The 16,039-nt window shown below is 38.3% G+C and overlaps 1 protein-coding gene across 1 annotated transcript; it reads left to right on the top strand.

Annotated features, from left to right (window-relative positions):
• Positions 1-5,823: 5,823 nt before the first annotated feature.
• LOC139726780 (methylated-DNA--protein-cysteine methyltransferase-like) lies at positions 5,824-10,733 on the top strand. Its single transcript, XM_071637771.1, has 4 exons — positions 5,824-5,956; positions 7,284-7,446; positions 8,703-8,848; positions 10,445-10,733. The coding sequence occupies exons 2-4, from the start codon at positions 7,307-7,309 to the stop codon at positions 10,705-10,707; spliced, it is 549 nt and encodes a 182-aa protein (XP_071493872.1). The 5' UTR covers positions 5,824-5,956; positions 7,284-7,306; the 3' UTR covers positions 10,708-10,733.
• Positions 10,734-16,039: the final 5,306 nt, after the last annotated feature.

The raw sequence follows: 16,039 nt of genomic DNA, 5'->3' as shown, positions 1-16,039 counted from the left end.
GTCTCCCTGGCAATCTCTGACATCAGTGTGCCATGTGGTCCCCATGCCTCTTCATTTGTGGCTTCACGTACCTTGGCCTCCACTTCACTGTAGTTCATTACCACATTTGTCCTATAACAGAAAGAAGAATTCACGATATTGATCAGCTGCGTATTATCTTGGTGCACTGGATACAATCTGACAACTATCAGTAAAATACAAACTGAATGTTAAAGGACTAGTTATGGAAAAAAAAAATCACTGAAATCTCATGCTAGATTCTCAGTACATACAAAATATAATACTGACGTCAGCAGATGGTGATTGAGACATTCCCATTTACAAAGCATTACATGTGCCTGATGATCCTCACTACATGGAAGAGATAAGCCAGAATATTTTATGTCCCAAGCACCACTACTCAAGTACATGTAAAACAATTCACCGACATTGTACATAGACATGTATAATTTCACTTGATAGAAAATGTAGACACAGAAAACAATTTGATATTCAATTTCTCAAGGGAAAATGCACCACCTGGGTTGTAAGGTACTGTAGAATAAACACAGCTGTGAACAGGTATGCAAAATGTGTTCCTAACAGACCGATTCTTGCCATACTGTAAAATTAATAAAGAAATTGGGGCATGCTATTGTTTGTCTTCATTTTTAACTCTTGCCATTTGGTAATCACAATTTGTCAAAATCATGACATCATTACATCATTTTAGAAGCACTATGACTGTGGCATAAAGAGGCTGTCAGTAACAATTAGGGAGTCTCATCAGCAGCACTGATATCAGTTGAGTGTACTTTCCTCATTTCTTTGAAGATATGTAAACAATTATTTTACAAAAAAATCTAAAACAAACAAAGATCTGGCACAAACAGTGTACCTGAAACTTTACTTCTGATAACATTGCCACCACACATATCACTTTTGACAGAGATAGTGACAGCTGGTTGACAGGGAACTTTGCTTGTCCACTAATACCTAATCCAAGCAGCTGTAAGTACAGTTCACAGTAACTGGGCAGGTAAATAACATTTGACTTTACAATTGTAAGTATTCAAAATGTTACAAGCATGCATATAGACTGAGGTTACAAATATTCTACACTTATATCATCTTGATTGTGACGCTTTTAAAAATAAATTACAACTGCATTCGCCAATGATCAGTTACCAGCATGCTAGAAGTCCTGCTATGCAATTAGTATGAGTCTACCGTGTTGTAATATTAGTGTGCTAACGAGCTGGCAGCTGCGTCTTTTTCCATGAAAATTCCACCCAAATCTTTGATATTTTTAACAGCTAATAAGCACACTGTAGATCTACCATATTTTTTTCTACTATTTAAGTTTAAATTTCCTGATCTAACATTGGGACTGTGACTTACATCTAGACACACAGAATAGACGTAATCCCTTGATTATGTAGTCCAGAGAGAGTGAAGTAGATCTAGAGTCTACCTCAACTGGACGTCTTTAGGGACAGTGCAGTGGTTTTCAAACATTCCCCAACATAACACGACCAGACGACGTGCAAAGCATTGCACTTGTGTTCAGTGACAGGGCTGTGTATAGTTACCCCCAACATAATCCCAGGGCGCTGTAACCAGTGGTCGCCACTATGTTAATAGCAATGCGGTTACCCCCCACAGTGGTGTCTATGAGTATCTGTACTAGACCCCTATACGACTCGCTGAGACTGTGAGAGGCATCTGTCTGTCTCAGTGATAGCAAAAAAACTCTCAAAAGATGTCTAGATTCTATCTACAATCAAAGGCATCTGGAGATTTGGATTTTTCTGGTCGTCACGTACGTTGTCAAGTTGTCAAGTTGTCAAAAAATGTTACTTATTTGGATCTAAACTCCTCCAAACGAATAGATTTTGCAATCAATCCGATTAGTTCTAAGCCTAGGCCCTACCTATCTTAACTCTTTATGTGCCATGGTGGAAACCCCTGTGTGCCACGTTATTCTGAGACACGAAGGTAGTCATGCTTTGAGAAAGAATTCGTTTTTTTTCCAATTTGTATAACTTCTAAAATTTCTGTTAAGGTATACACAATAGTGAGCTAAGTTAAAGAGGAATGCCAAATTTTTCTTCGATGTAAATTGTATGACAAATCTATTTTCAATTTTTCTTTTGAATGACCAGTTGCTACATTACTGTAAAGGCATGACTTTTGCACATATAAAACCGTAACAGAAACTTAGAATGTACACGCAAATCTAGTTGGGCATACCGCTTGATAGTTAATCACCACATAGAATGCAAACCGTATGTGAGATCATCACCTACCATTACATTGTAAGTCGCCATTACCATGGCATGAAGTCGCCACTCGTTCATGCCCTTGTCACTGTTTGTCCTTCCCGTGCTATATTATTTCATGTGTATGACTCTTTACGTTAAGTCTAAAGTAAAAAAATATGTCCTTCTGTAAAAGTGAATATGTGTGGCTGGGAAGATGAACAAATTGTGTTTGAATTCGGTACTATGTTTGACACACACACACTACATAGAGAGTGTGCTCACGTGACAGGTCAGGCACGTCCACTTTTTCATAGGGGGAGGCGATATTTTTAAAGGAAAGTTAGTTAAAACATATGTGACCCGCTACAACAAAAGGATCCTAGAGTCGCTGACGGCTGAGCCAAGAAAATCCAGTTTGAAGTCACATCATCAAAATTGGTCAAAACAATCAGATTTCTGTCTTTGGCATAATTTTGTATTGTAATGTTTTGTCTATCATCTGCCAAAATTTCAAAGCGAAATGATCAAAGGAAAGGCTAGAAATCAGCGTTTTTCTGGGCCATGATTTTCCGACTTTCAACGTAACAGAAACGTGTCCGAAGATTTTGATTTAGGGCCGGAGCTAGACTCCGCTCCTAGCAATGAGGGGTGATCTTATTGGTCAGTGCGTGGCATCCTGATTACTGATTGGTCGGGCGTAGACCGCTGGCGCTATAAAAAGCTTGAATCAACATCGTGGAGGTTGCTAGGAACATACCTTCTATTGTCAAGCGGTGAAAACTGTCTGAAAACTGCAGCGTGGGAAGGAAAACTTTATACCTTTTTTTCTTGAAACTCTGATTTCCACAAGCACTTGACATGCGCAAATAAAATCATTGATATCTCCGCAACCATACATAACATGACTCATAAAAGTGGAAGAGTAAGGTAATAATGTCCTGTCATTTTCAGAAAATTTTCCTCCTTCGACTTTCAGATCCTTTTGTTGTAGTGGGTGACATATATATCTCATATTGAACTTTGGCATTTACAGCACTGGGTCGAACCATTTAATGATGGGTGTGTTTTGAAAAATAAGAGAAAATAAGGGTGGCTGACAGAATGACTGTCCGATGGCGACCCTATGAGAGTAACTGGCGAATGGCAAATTGCATGTGTTGTGTGTGCATGGGTGCTGGATTAAAAACCAGAGTGCACGTACGCATAGCTGGGTCTGATGCAGACTGTGCATTAACATGTGCAAGCTGCATGCTGGCCACTCAACGCTAGCAGTAGTACTCTCGTCGGGTCGCCAGATGGAAAATACCAAAAAAATGTTTTCCCATAAATTTATGAGTTGTTTTCATCACAAACTGCATGGAAGAGAAAGGTGAGAATTTTAATTTTCACATAACGAGATCATCAAAGGATGAAATATCAGTTTTACCTGTTATTTTCAATAATCTTTATAAAAAGTGGCAACTTCATGGTAATTGATGTTAGGTGAATCTAGTAATGGTATCAATCATGACACCATGACCATATGTGTTTAAATTAAATTTACTATACAATACAAAAAGTAGCTTGCATCCTTAGTTTTACAGTACAAATCAACACAGCTCAGGCAAGCACTATCACTTTAATGACTAACTGTTAGGACCTTGGACGGACCTAACGTTCAACAAATTGTTGCCTACGAGTCAATATAATGCACAGTTTCGATGGATTTGAATTAACGTCAATTACCGCTAAGTCAGCACTTGCGTGTATAAATTCCTATATGCACTCCCTTGTTGGCAAACTAACGATAGGCACTGTAGTTCGTCACCCATAGCGCGCCACGTACTATTAGCGGAAGTGTTATAGAAACTTACACACACTTCAATGTAGGATACATTATTCACTAATTGTGCATCTTCATGTTTTAAAAACTTCGTTAATCTGCCACCTGAAATCAATTCGAAATCAAAAACATTCTCGCATTAAAAATGGTTTTGTCACCTAGGTGACCTAACACATTAGACATACAGATGGTAAGATACATTGGGATTACAATTAACCGTTATTTGTGTTTTATGGAGGAAAAAGGTAAATTAGGAATGTCTTTTGAGAGTGATGAAAATCCGTCGCCCCAGCTGGATCTCCGATCATGGCGTGCGCTACATGCGATGTGAATGTCTGGGCTCTGGCGACTTAATGGTAACCAACGTTCGAGTGAATATTTGTGCTGAGTAATTAGTAAGCTGTGCATGTTACATGTGTAGTGGTGGTTACCCTACTGACTCTGTGGATGTGGCCCAACTAACTGATCTTTGAAAATAGTGTGTCACCTGTTTATTGCTGTGCCTGTGATGTGGCAAGGTGGAGTGCCTACACAGCTGGCTACACCGTACAGTGATAGTCGACGTTACAATGAATGTTCACGTACAATTACTGGACGACGATCCTAGTAAATATCCACGAAGATGGTCACACAGGCAATTGTCGAAGGATAGCTAACCAAACTGTCAGTCCCTATTATCATACTACGAGATGCGGCTCTACAACTAAGTAACAGTACACTACAGCCTACAGGTATGTCTAGTACTACATGCTACATAGGCGTTCCACTATAAGTATGTCAAGGGTTTGGTTTCGGTCTCGCTGACGTACAACTTATCTGAGTAGGCCTACGGCGTATTGCTAGCAACGGGAACCAACCAACAGATAGGAGAAACACCGGCCACCGGCGTATGGATAGCATATTGTTTCACTTACACTTTATCCGTCAGTTCACGGATTTTCCACATAGCCGACTGCATGATGATAGGGTAGGTAGTATCTTTCAGGAAAGCTTAAAATAAAGTGGAAATAATGACTCTTCTTGCGGATGAAGTACGATTTCCAAAACAGGAATTTCAAAGTGGGCGTACACACAAATTAACAGCCGTCCGAGCTTGCGATGCGGCGGTGCTGATATATGCGATTGAGCTGCCTGTTTTTCCCACAATGTATAGCTAGCTATCGGCTAGCTGCGGTACGCGTTTACTACCCGTACGCTGCGCTGCGGATCCGCCGACGGTCGCTACGTCATCACGAAGTTGATCGGATCCGTGACCCACGACTGACCTTGCACAAACCAAAAAACTGCAAGTTGGCTGCGCGCTTCTCTCAGTACATAGGACTAGGAGTGTGACTGCAATGTGTGTGTGCCTGCTCGCGCGCTACACGTGTCCCCACTTCGTCGGTACGATGGTACAAGAGTGTGGCTTCGCATATTGATGCCAGGAGTGGAAAACACTGAAAACAAAACATAAACATCACTATAAGTACGGCAAAAAATATTACAAAAATAAATTTATCATTGCTTACAAACTTTTATAAAGCCTTATGTAATAAATACAATTATATTGATATCTATTTTATGAAATAATTACTTTTAGACGACTAGGAATATTCTAACTGTAAACATAACACGGTAACACTCGCACGCTGACGTTTAGCACATGGACCGCGCATCACAAACTCTCTGCACAGAACTTGACGATTCTGTGTGGTGGGTGCATGCAGCGTGCTGCTTCTAGTAACATGTTAGGTGATTACACCACATGACACCAATAAGTAAAAGGAACAGTGTATGTTTGTGCAGTGCAGTGTTCAGAATTGATAACTTCCAATATACTGTAAAACCTCGTGTTCAGAGAAACTGTCGTCGCTATACTGACCTTTTGTTTAGTTTGATGAAAGAGCTAACTGTGAGTGCAATTTGACGTTATTTTGTATCATCCACTCTTGATCTAGACATTTTATTTTGACTAGAAACTTTGGTCTTTGACTTAACTCGCTCGGTATTCATTTGTCCAGCAACCCTCGCCTCGCGACGCGATCAACGTGCAACTTTTGGTATTATATTGATAATAGACCCAAGTTGGAGAGCTGCTTGTAGACCTGTCATGGGGCATGGGGCCGTGTTACTGATTTTTGTTGCAGTTACTACAGAACTACCCACAACTGATTGTGTAGCATCATGTGCTATGTGTGCGTAGTGACTGCAGCCATGCTGCTCCTGGTACATGGTTCCTGGTGGCGAAGCGTACTGCTACTGGTGAAGAGAGGGGTGGGGCGGGGTCGTCGGTTTCAGAGGTCGGGAAATCCCCTCATTCAAAGTGGGCGTGGTTGGATGAGGTTGGGATGAGCATGGACCTACAGTAGGTCCATGGGATGAGCTAGGATTTGAAATGGATTGGTAAACAGTGTAGGGCCTACTAGACACTTTCTACCAGTAAATTGTCTGTCTAGGACTATTGCTTATTACTAGGTTGGAGGAAAAGGTCCATTTCACAATGTAATACTGAAGCTTGATTAGAAAGTGTTAGTGACAGCAGAGAAATGAGAGAATTAGTCATCACTACATCAGCTGTTGCTCGATCCATACCCTATCATGGTTTCCTGTAGGCGCCTACATGTTTAACGTTATTACTTGATAGCAGTATTAGGCAACGAAGAATAAAGAAGACATTCTGGATTTTAACAATTTTAAAGCGTATTGTCAGAGAAAATGTTGAAATCTTAGAACCTCCATAAAATGAAACTTGTTGGTATATGTTACAGAACAAGTCCTTTCATTTTTTCCCTTCAGATCTTGTTTTCAATATTTTTAACATTTTTAATAAATTGCTGCATTGCTGCAGATGTCGTATTTAGACAGCAACTGGTCTGTGTGTAGTTAAATTGCTGCCAAAGATATTGACAGGGACAGTGAACTGCTACCTGCTCAGTTTGTTGTGATTGAGGAATGATGCATATTTGAACAGAAACAGTCTTTTGTCAAAACAGTTTATTAACTCCTGCAATTAGAATGCATATATTCTCTGCAGCACAAAGCGTGGGTATACAAAGGAGAGATTATAATTCTTCTTTCTTCTTCTCTGAAACCTCCCAGGTATAAATATGAGTTCTGTTGCAGATATTGCATCTCTCTGACTTCATCTACAAGGTATGTGGATTTTTGTCATGCAATGCCTCATTTTTGAATCACAGTCTGCCTTTTCTTTTTACATGTTGGGATATATTGTGGGCCAGACTGCAGAGACACACTACACAGGATGCCGTTAAAAACAGTATGCACGCTATCATCATTTGTCTTGGCCACACCTGTTGGTCATGTGACCGTGTCAGGATGTCCCAAGGGTGTGCATAAGATCTGCATGGCGGCTCCAAAGGCTCTCCCTCAGCTGAACGCTAAGTGAGTCCCGAGTGTACGTAGCCATACATTGTAGGTTGAATACATTGATGGGTGCAACTGATAAGAGTGATAACTTGTAATGACATTCAGTATATCCTGAAAGTGGTTTTAATTTCAATTACCAATAAAAGCGTTCAATCTCGCTACATCTTGAGTATAAATAACTAAGTGGAGTTTGGGCATTGTCACTCTTACTGATGTTCTTGCACTTATTATTGTTACTATGAGTGTTCTCTTTTTAGTATTGTCAACAATATTATTCTTTTTTTTACCAGTTTGAATTATCACCATTGTTATTATTCAACGGACTTATGTACTATGATCAACATTATGTGTGAGGTGTATTTTGTCAGGAGATATGTGCTACAAAGATTATTGAAAGTTTGTTGAAATCATCTGCATGATCTTGCTTTTCTCAAATACAGTGCACTCCCATTATAACGAACATGGAAATGACGAAATTCCGCTTACAATGAAATAAAAATTCAGCCCGCAACTTTATCTTTTTTCATTGTTTATTTGTTTGGTTATAACGAAATTTCAATATAACAAAAGAAAACTGCCGGTCCCAAGGACTTTGTTACAATGGGAGTCCACTCTTTTACCTTACAGCATGAGGATTCAAGTTTTTAGAGCCACTAACTTAGGCCTACTATAAAAGAGTGTGAAAATTAAGTCTGTTCAACTGAAATTACTTGTTATCATACTACGTGTACCTGTTTGAATCAAAATCTACATCAATATATAGGCCTCCTATGGGAACTTGCAAAATGTATACTGGTGGTGTAAATTCAAAAATACTTGATGTCATGAAAACCAGAGAGAAAGGCAGGCACATGTTTGGGTGTTACTGTACTATACATCAAGGAGGCATGTCAGTATTAACACAGATCTAGTCAAAGCACCTTTAGCCAGACTAACAAAAAAATAAAAAATAAAATAAAAAATACATATATCTGTATGTATATATATATATATATATATATATATATATATGATTACAAGATTAGTTCTACATGCAAGATCAGCAGTTAGCATGAGAGAAAAAAAAAACAAGCACATATAAATTCATCTAGTTTGCTTGTTCTCTGTTCCCTCTTCATATAGATAAATGTGTATATAATTACACAGTATGTGTATATAATGTATAATGTATTTATGGTCGGTAGTTAGCATCATAAAAAAAACTCAAAAAAACAAGCGCATAGCTCATATTAGTTCATCTATTTTGCTTGTTTCCTCTTCACTGATGACAGAAAAAGCTGTAGTGTCTTCGAGGAGCCAGACGATTGGTCACCGGCTTTGAGAGAATGCTGCGACTGGCTAACAGACTACTTCAAGGATTCCAATTCAGTCCTGGACAGACCTCTACCACCTCTCCACGTCACAGAGTTTAAGTCTGGTACTTCAGTTTCTTGTTAGTTTCACAGGGAACTTTTGTATATATGCTTATTTAAATCAGTGTTGTTAGAGATACAGAATATTTTTCTGAGTCCAGAGATGGAGCACTTGAATGGGATCATGGGTTTGAAGCTGTGGCTGTCAAAGGGATTTCTTAGTGTTGGTTGAGATGGGGAATTAACATTTTGGGAGATAATTAGAAACCACTTAGATGGAATATTAAAGAGCATACAGTTCTGAGACGTATTCAAAATTTATTTGATGAAGATCTATTTTGAAATGGCTGAGATATTACCCCTCAAAAAACAATAAAACGAAGTGGTCCTGATAAAAGGCGGGTCCCACCTTTTCTTATATAGAACCTCTTTGTTTTGTGATATCGTGGCCATTTCAAAACCAATTTTCATCAAATAAACTTTGAATTCCTCTTAGGATTGTATGCTCATTCATATTTCATAAAAGGTTTCTCATCTCAAAAAAATATATAAAAATGGAAACTTAAGTCCAATCTAAACCAAAACTTTTAGGGCACTGAAGTCTGTTGGTATTGCATTTTATCCACAATGATACTTTGCAGTAGTGATAGGAAGCAAACTAAAAGGACAGGCCAGAAATATTGTTGTCATGGGATTATAGATTTTGTACATTGATGGTGTCGGGACATATATTGGAAAACATTCCCACCTGACCAGGTGTAATTATGGAATATGCCCCTGAGGCAGCATTTACAGCAGTGGAAAAAGTAAAAGTAGCTATGGATGCTCTTCAGTAAATATGGCTTGGCTGCAACTTGTTCTCAGGGTGATTGGCATTTAATTGCCATACTGTATTGGTCTCTCTTCTTATTTTTCTCTTTTATTTTTTTAAGTGACTTTTTGTAGAATGAACTGATATTTCATTAACCTTGCAGCACGAGTGTCTCTGTGTGTACATATACAAGGCAGATGGGTATATACAGCCAAATCTCTCTGTAGCGAACGCTAAGACAGGTTTGAATGTGTTTTCATTTTTCTAGCATAATACACTAGAAGAGCTCATAACTTTACTGCCTCCTTCAAAAGACAGGGAGAGTGATATTACCCTGAACATATGTCATACTTGCCAACATTTTCATTTGAGAAAGCGGTAGAATCCAGGATGCCTATGCGAGCAGCGCTAGCTTGAATGCTAATGAAATCATTCAAAAGCGGTAGTCTACCGCCAAATGCGGTAGAGTTGGCAAGTATGATATGTCAGTAGCAAGACAAAGGAATGTGTACTTTCCATAGAAAATCAAATTTGTGCATAGATTTCGTACGGTTGATAAATCTTGTGAACACCATTGATACTTTCTTGTTTTCCTCTTCACAGAAATCATATCCATGCTATAGATATGTCATCGGCAAGTGTTTTTGAAGCAAAAACAGACTTTGAAAAAGTCTTCCTTAGCCAGGCAGCCCCCTTTGAGAATACAAATGTAATGGGTAACAAACTTAAACCTGTTGCCGACATGTTAAAATCCCTTGTGGACCTTGCAACACCCTGTATTATGATATTTTGTCAGTTATAATTTCCCTTATTTCCTCAATTTTGGTATGTTTGTCTGTTTGCTTTATAGATTCCTTCTCATCTCGAGTCTGGGAGAAAATGGTGATGGACATTCCTGTTGGACAGACGATGAGCTACGGCCAGCTGGCTGCCGTGATGGGCAAACCAAGAGCCGCCAGGGCTGTGGGCGGGGCAATGAGACTCAACCCCACCCCATTGGTGGTCCCCTGTCATCGCGTGTTGGCCGCTGATGGCAAACTGGGGGGATTCATGTCGGGGCGGGGACTCCACGTCAAGGAGTGGCTCTTGAAACACGAGGGTGTCAGTTTCTGAGGACCTGCCTCCCAGCCAGCATATCAACCTGGGTTACACTCGCCTACTGGAGATAACAAAATACAATGTATTCTTATGCTTTTCAGTTGTTGGTAAAGTGTATCCAGATTTATGATGACAATCAGTCAAGCAAATGTTGAATTCTGCGCACGATGATCAGTGCTATAGTCTTGTCAATGATCCGTCAGTATTGAGAGAGAATATGTCTAGAGCATATACCAGCTTTGAATGCTAATTAGTGCCGCTCACTGCACCCAGGTTGACTTCCTTCGAGTTCAAAACTTGTCTGTTGCAACTCTCTGCTGTAAATTACAAAGAAAGTATTTCAACTTTTGCGTAGATACCAAAAAGATTAATTTCAGAGGAAATAATTTACATAATTATGTACAAGACGTACCGTAGAAAGCTCACATCCATCAGTTTAGTGATTATTTGACCAACTCTCTGTATACCCAGTCATTACCTATGGAAATGTAATGCATCCTGTGCTTTATAGTTTATTCGGATCCCAAAATGCCTGGTGATAACAAAAGCATGTTGATATGCTTTCAATTATAATATGCATATATAATGTGACCCTGCATCACAAAACCAACAAAAAGTCGCCAGATATGGATTTTTTGTTAAGGGCAGGTCCTGAAAGAGCAGACTCTAAGCTTTAAAATGATGTATAACTCAACTCAAATGGACTCTCCTAACCTATCTAAATATTGGAAAGAAAGCACGTGCTCCAGAAAAGTGTGAACTGAGAAAAGAGGCTCTGAAGTACAGGGTCTATTAACGCGCTTAATCTTTACCAAGCAGTGCTAGCTGTGTGACGAATGGGACAAAAAATAGGATGTAAACCATCAGAGCAACAATAATGAAGGGATTATCAGATTGAATTGACATTGGGCATTCTCAATCAACACATTCTGTCCATGATTAATGCCAACTTTCAAAGCAGTAGAATTATCCTTTCAAAAGTTTTGACAGTTGAAAGTGAAGAGTGCACAAAGGATTTTCAAGAAATGAAAAGGGGTTTCTAGAAGACATACTTGATCACACTACTCTACCAAAAAAGGGTTGTAGAAAAACTGCTGAAAACACATTTTCCAATTCATTTTATGATCCTAAACTTAATAATAATGTAAAAGAAGAATAGCTCTTTCAGAAAACATGAACAACTCAAGACTGACTTTACTGACCAGTTTCACCTTTTTTGAGTCCTCATGTAAAATCAAGGGGTGCGACTTTTTGTTGGTTTTGTGATGCACGGTCACATACAGAATATGTGCAGTCAGTTCATTCATGAAATAGAAAGACGGGGAATTTGCTCTAGAGTAAAATGAAAAAAAAAAAAAAACCTTTGCCATCACACACAACATTTCATATTACAATGTATTACATTCCATAACAAAGCATGCCAATATTGATCCAAAGAGCTTCCCTTGTGTAATATTCACACACACATACTCATAAACACACACTCATACACACACAGAAAGACACAGACACACACAGATACACACATACAAACGTTGAAGTACCAGTATATATACCAGCAATTAGTTTGTTTAGAACATGTGGCACAGGAACATGCCTGTGTAGATATAAAAATGTTGATGGAAAAGAGATTTAATAGATGCAGTCTATAGCAGATGAAGATGTGTAATCATTGTAATACAAAAGGAAAGTCGTACCATGTGTCAAATATAAAGACAAATTATAAATACTACAGTATTGAAATGGGTCAGCATGTAAATAAATTTATGTATCAGTACTGGTGTAGATTGATATAAGTGAAATAAAAAGTCACCTTTTGCCAAAGTATATTTTAGCTGCAGTATTACCTTGATATAATACCTAAAACATTAATCTTTTTTTGTTGTTGTTGTTGTTACATTTATACCCTAATTGCTTGTATTTTCAACTTCAATCTCATATAGAACTATTCTGCCATCTTAGATTGTTTGTTGTTGTTACTTCCCCAGGTACTAGACAGAGAGTAACTCTACGTCTCCATTTCTTTGGTCCAGTTACTTTGATGTTCTTTGGTACACTGAATGGACAGAAATACTGTTAATATCTGTAGCTAAATGAGTGATGATGAGAAAAAGAAAGACTGATAACTAACATTGATGTGGCCATGTAATGTGTAAGTTTGTGTAGATAATCTGTGGGCACTGGCTCTTGTTCTTCATGAAACAACTGGTATGGAAACCATCCCCTGGCTGGAAGCACAGTTGTTACAAATGCAGTTGTAGGTCAAAGTTAGAAGTGCATTTATGTCTCTAATTGACAGTCTGTGTGGACACCCGTATATGGTATACATCGTGATACACTACTGATTTTTTTAGGTTATGGGGTTGGTTTTTATGCCTCTGACTTAAAGTGTCGAGGATGCATTATTTCTATATTAACTCTGTCCGTGCTGCAGACTTTGGGCAGTGTGTAGAATGCTATGAGTTTGTCTCTACCAATTGATGCTCAAGACACACAAAGGGTTAAGCATTAATACTGGTTTTGGAGTTCAAAGTGGAAAACTTCAGAAGGAATTCCACAAAAGCGTGCATACATGTATATCGTACATTGCCTTTTGCCAAATGGGTGATTCTGAGACAGCTGATTTTAACTTTCATATTTTTTTTCTTTGTATGTTTGTATGTGTATTCAGATCAACTTGCTTTGAAAGTTCAATAAAACATGCTTTTATGCGCCACCTTGTAAGACATTGTATGGAATGCGTAGAAGGCAGAGTTATGGAAATCCCTGTGGTGTGATAGAGATTATTCAAGTTGAGATGAATGGTTCTGAATACGTGTACTGTATAAGCTGTTATTTACGCGTACAGAGATTTTTCATGAATGATGAGGTCAAGGACATTTACGAGAGATGTTGCTTTTGCGAATTGACACCAGGGCTATCATAAGGGCACAATTACCCCCACACATGGGGACTTTTCACATGTTGCTAAATTTGCAGTCCAACAGTAATTTGCGAAATCACAAAAAAGTAACAGCTTATATGGTATGCCTCTCTAAGCATGCAAGTTCACACTAGGCAGCCATGGCAATTTCTGTGTGTATATACAGGTACAGTACTGTATTTACATCATTTTGCAATTGCTTCTATCCTGGCAACATCTCACCTTAGTTTTATTTGTCTCATATTTTGTCAGGGAAATACATAATCTAATTCATTAATATTCTATCGAGTTTATATATGGAGAATCAGGATTAAAATAAAATCTTGATTGAGAGAAAGTTGTTGAAAGTATTTAAGAGATGTACTACGTAGAAGTATGCAAAGTTGCCTAACTGCTTGCCTTTCTGTCAGAAAAAAGACTGTTGGTGACCGATTCTTTACACACCATGTTCTCACCAACTTTGATAAATAGACCAACATCAGGCAAACAGAATGGTGGAATATTTATCAAGTTTGGACTTTGTTTCACATGTTTTCTACAAATTGAAATACAGTGGACTCCCATTATAACGAAGTCCTCGAGACCTGCAGTTTTCTTTGGTTATATCGAAATTTTGTTATAACCGAACAAATAAACAATAAAAAAGCACAGAGTGAATAACGTTGCGACACAAATTTTCACTTCGTTGTAACCGGAATTTCGTTATTACCGTGTTCGTTATAATGGGAGTACACTGTAGTAGTATATTACAACACAAACATACACTGTACATGTATTGGGAAAAGGTCATTGTTGCCAAGTTATTACAAGACCATAAAAATTTAATGCAAAGAATACATCTTATCACAGATTTCACATCAAAAAGAGGAAACTCAGTTCAGATCTTAGCAGAGCTAAGACTTTGGAGGTGATAACATCACTATCTCTGCTAATTTGAATATGTGATGGGACCATTGTAACTGAATGGAGAAAACAGAGGAAACTTTAAAATTCTGTAACTCTCTCCTTTTGGGTCCGATTTTCACGAAACCTTGTCCATTTCTGTTCATGTGATTTTACTTTGTACTTATCAAAGCCAATTTGGGCATGCCATGAAGTTGCACTTCCAAATGATAATCCTACTGCAACATCGAATACATATATACAATTCTACAATAATATTTGGTGATTTCATCTTGACAATTTGCTGTCTTGCTGTAACAACATTCTCCTTTTAACAAAGTGTTCATGAATATAAATTCTGACATTGCTACATCACATCCTTCTCGTACTGCACATTGAGACAGCTGCATCTAAATCTGCACTTAAACTTACAATGTGTGGAATAGCAAGACTGAATTTTGTCACAGGTTTCCAGGTATACACCTTATAGATTGTAATTTCAGAGTATGACTAAACTTGCTTCCCTTTTTGATGCATCAAGCCAAAACATACCTCAGAAACAAGCTGGGTTATAGATACTTTAACCTGTTAAAGATGGACTGATTTTGCTACAACGCGCATTTCCCATAGACACCTGCCCGAGTATACTCGGGACGGGTCTTCAACGGGTTGAATGACTTTGCCAAATTTGATTAAAATCCAGCAAATATTTCATCACCTCAAAAAATGTTGAAATGACAATGTATAGATTTTGGCTGTGATATCCATGAGAGCTGATTCCACATTTACACAATTGCCAAGCAAAATTACTCATACCAACTCAAGCACATTTCGGTTTTATTCAAAGATACAGAGGCTGCTTGCAAGCTATAAGTGATAACATACACTGCATACACAGAACACTATATTTCGAGGCATTTATATCTCGAATTTTGTGAATCAACCGATATTCATGAAATTAACTCATTAATATTGCCTCCCGCATCATAAATGCACTACAGTGTGTATACCATCTCTAAGGTGGGAAATTACTCGGTCTTCTTGTGAACAAGAATAATATCTATTCCGTTATCGTTGGTTCTCAACCACAAATTTGTCTCGCAAGTAGAGTGCACTCCTTTTATAATGAACATGATTATAATGAAATTCTCGTTACAACAAAGTAAATATTCAGGTCCAAAAATTATCACCTAGATATCTTTACAAACTTAAATGTTTGTCTATAACAAAATTTTGGTATTTGTATAATGAAAAAAAAAATGCCGGTCCCAAGGACTTGTTTATAATGGGAGTGCACTGTACACATACCAACTCACAGAATACATGGCATATACAGCATAGCATAAGGTTTCCATGGCAACAAATGAACGGTAGACACAGATGCACAAGGACCAAGAGACCTGATAGGTGAATAAAGCAAATGTTGGACACTGTGTCTGAAAGTGTTCTGTGCATGCTGCATGTCCAAACGCTGGCAGTACATGCTTACAGTCTAACTCTGATTTGGGCTTTGCTCAGCGCAGGCTTCCAGGTCCAACCCAA

Source organism: Diadema antillarum, unplaced genomic scaffold, assembly GCF_040938485.1.
Source record: "Diadema antillarum isolate AM-2024a unplaced genomic scaffold, OU_Dant_1.0 seq00000098_RagTag, whole genome shotgun sequence".
NCBI classification, from domain to species: Eukaryota; Metazoa; Echinodermata; class Echinoidea; order Diadematoida; family Diadematidae; genus Diadema; species Diadema antillarum.
The sequence above is the reverse complement of the archived record's forward strand: the minus strand, read 5'-3'. Positions and strand labels throughout refer to the sequence as shown.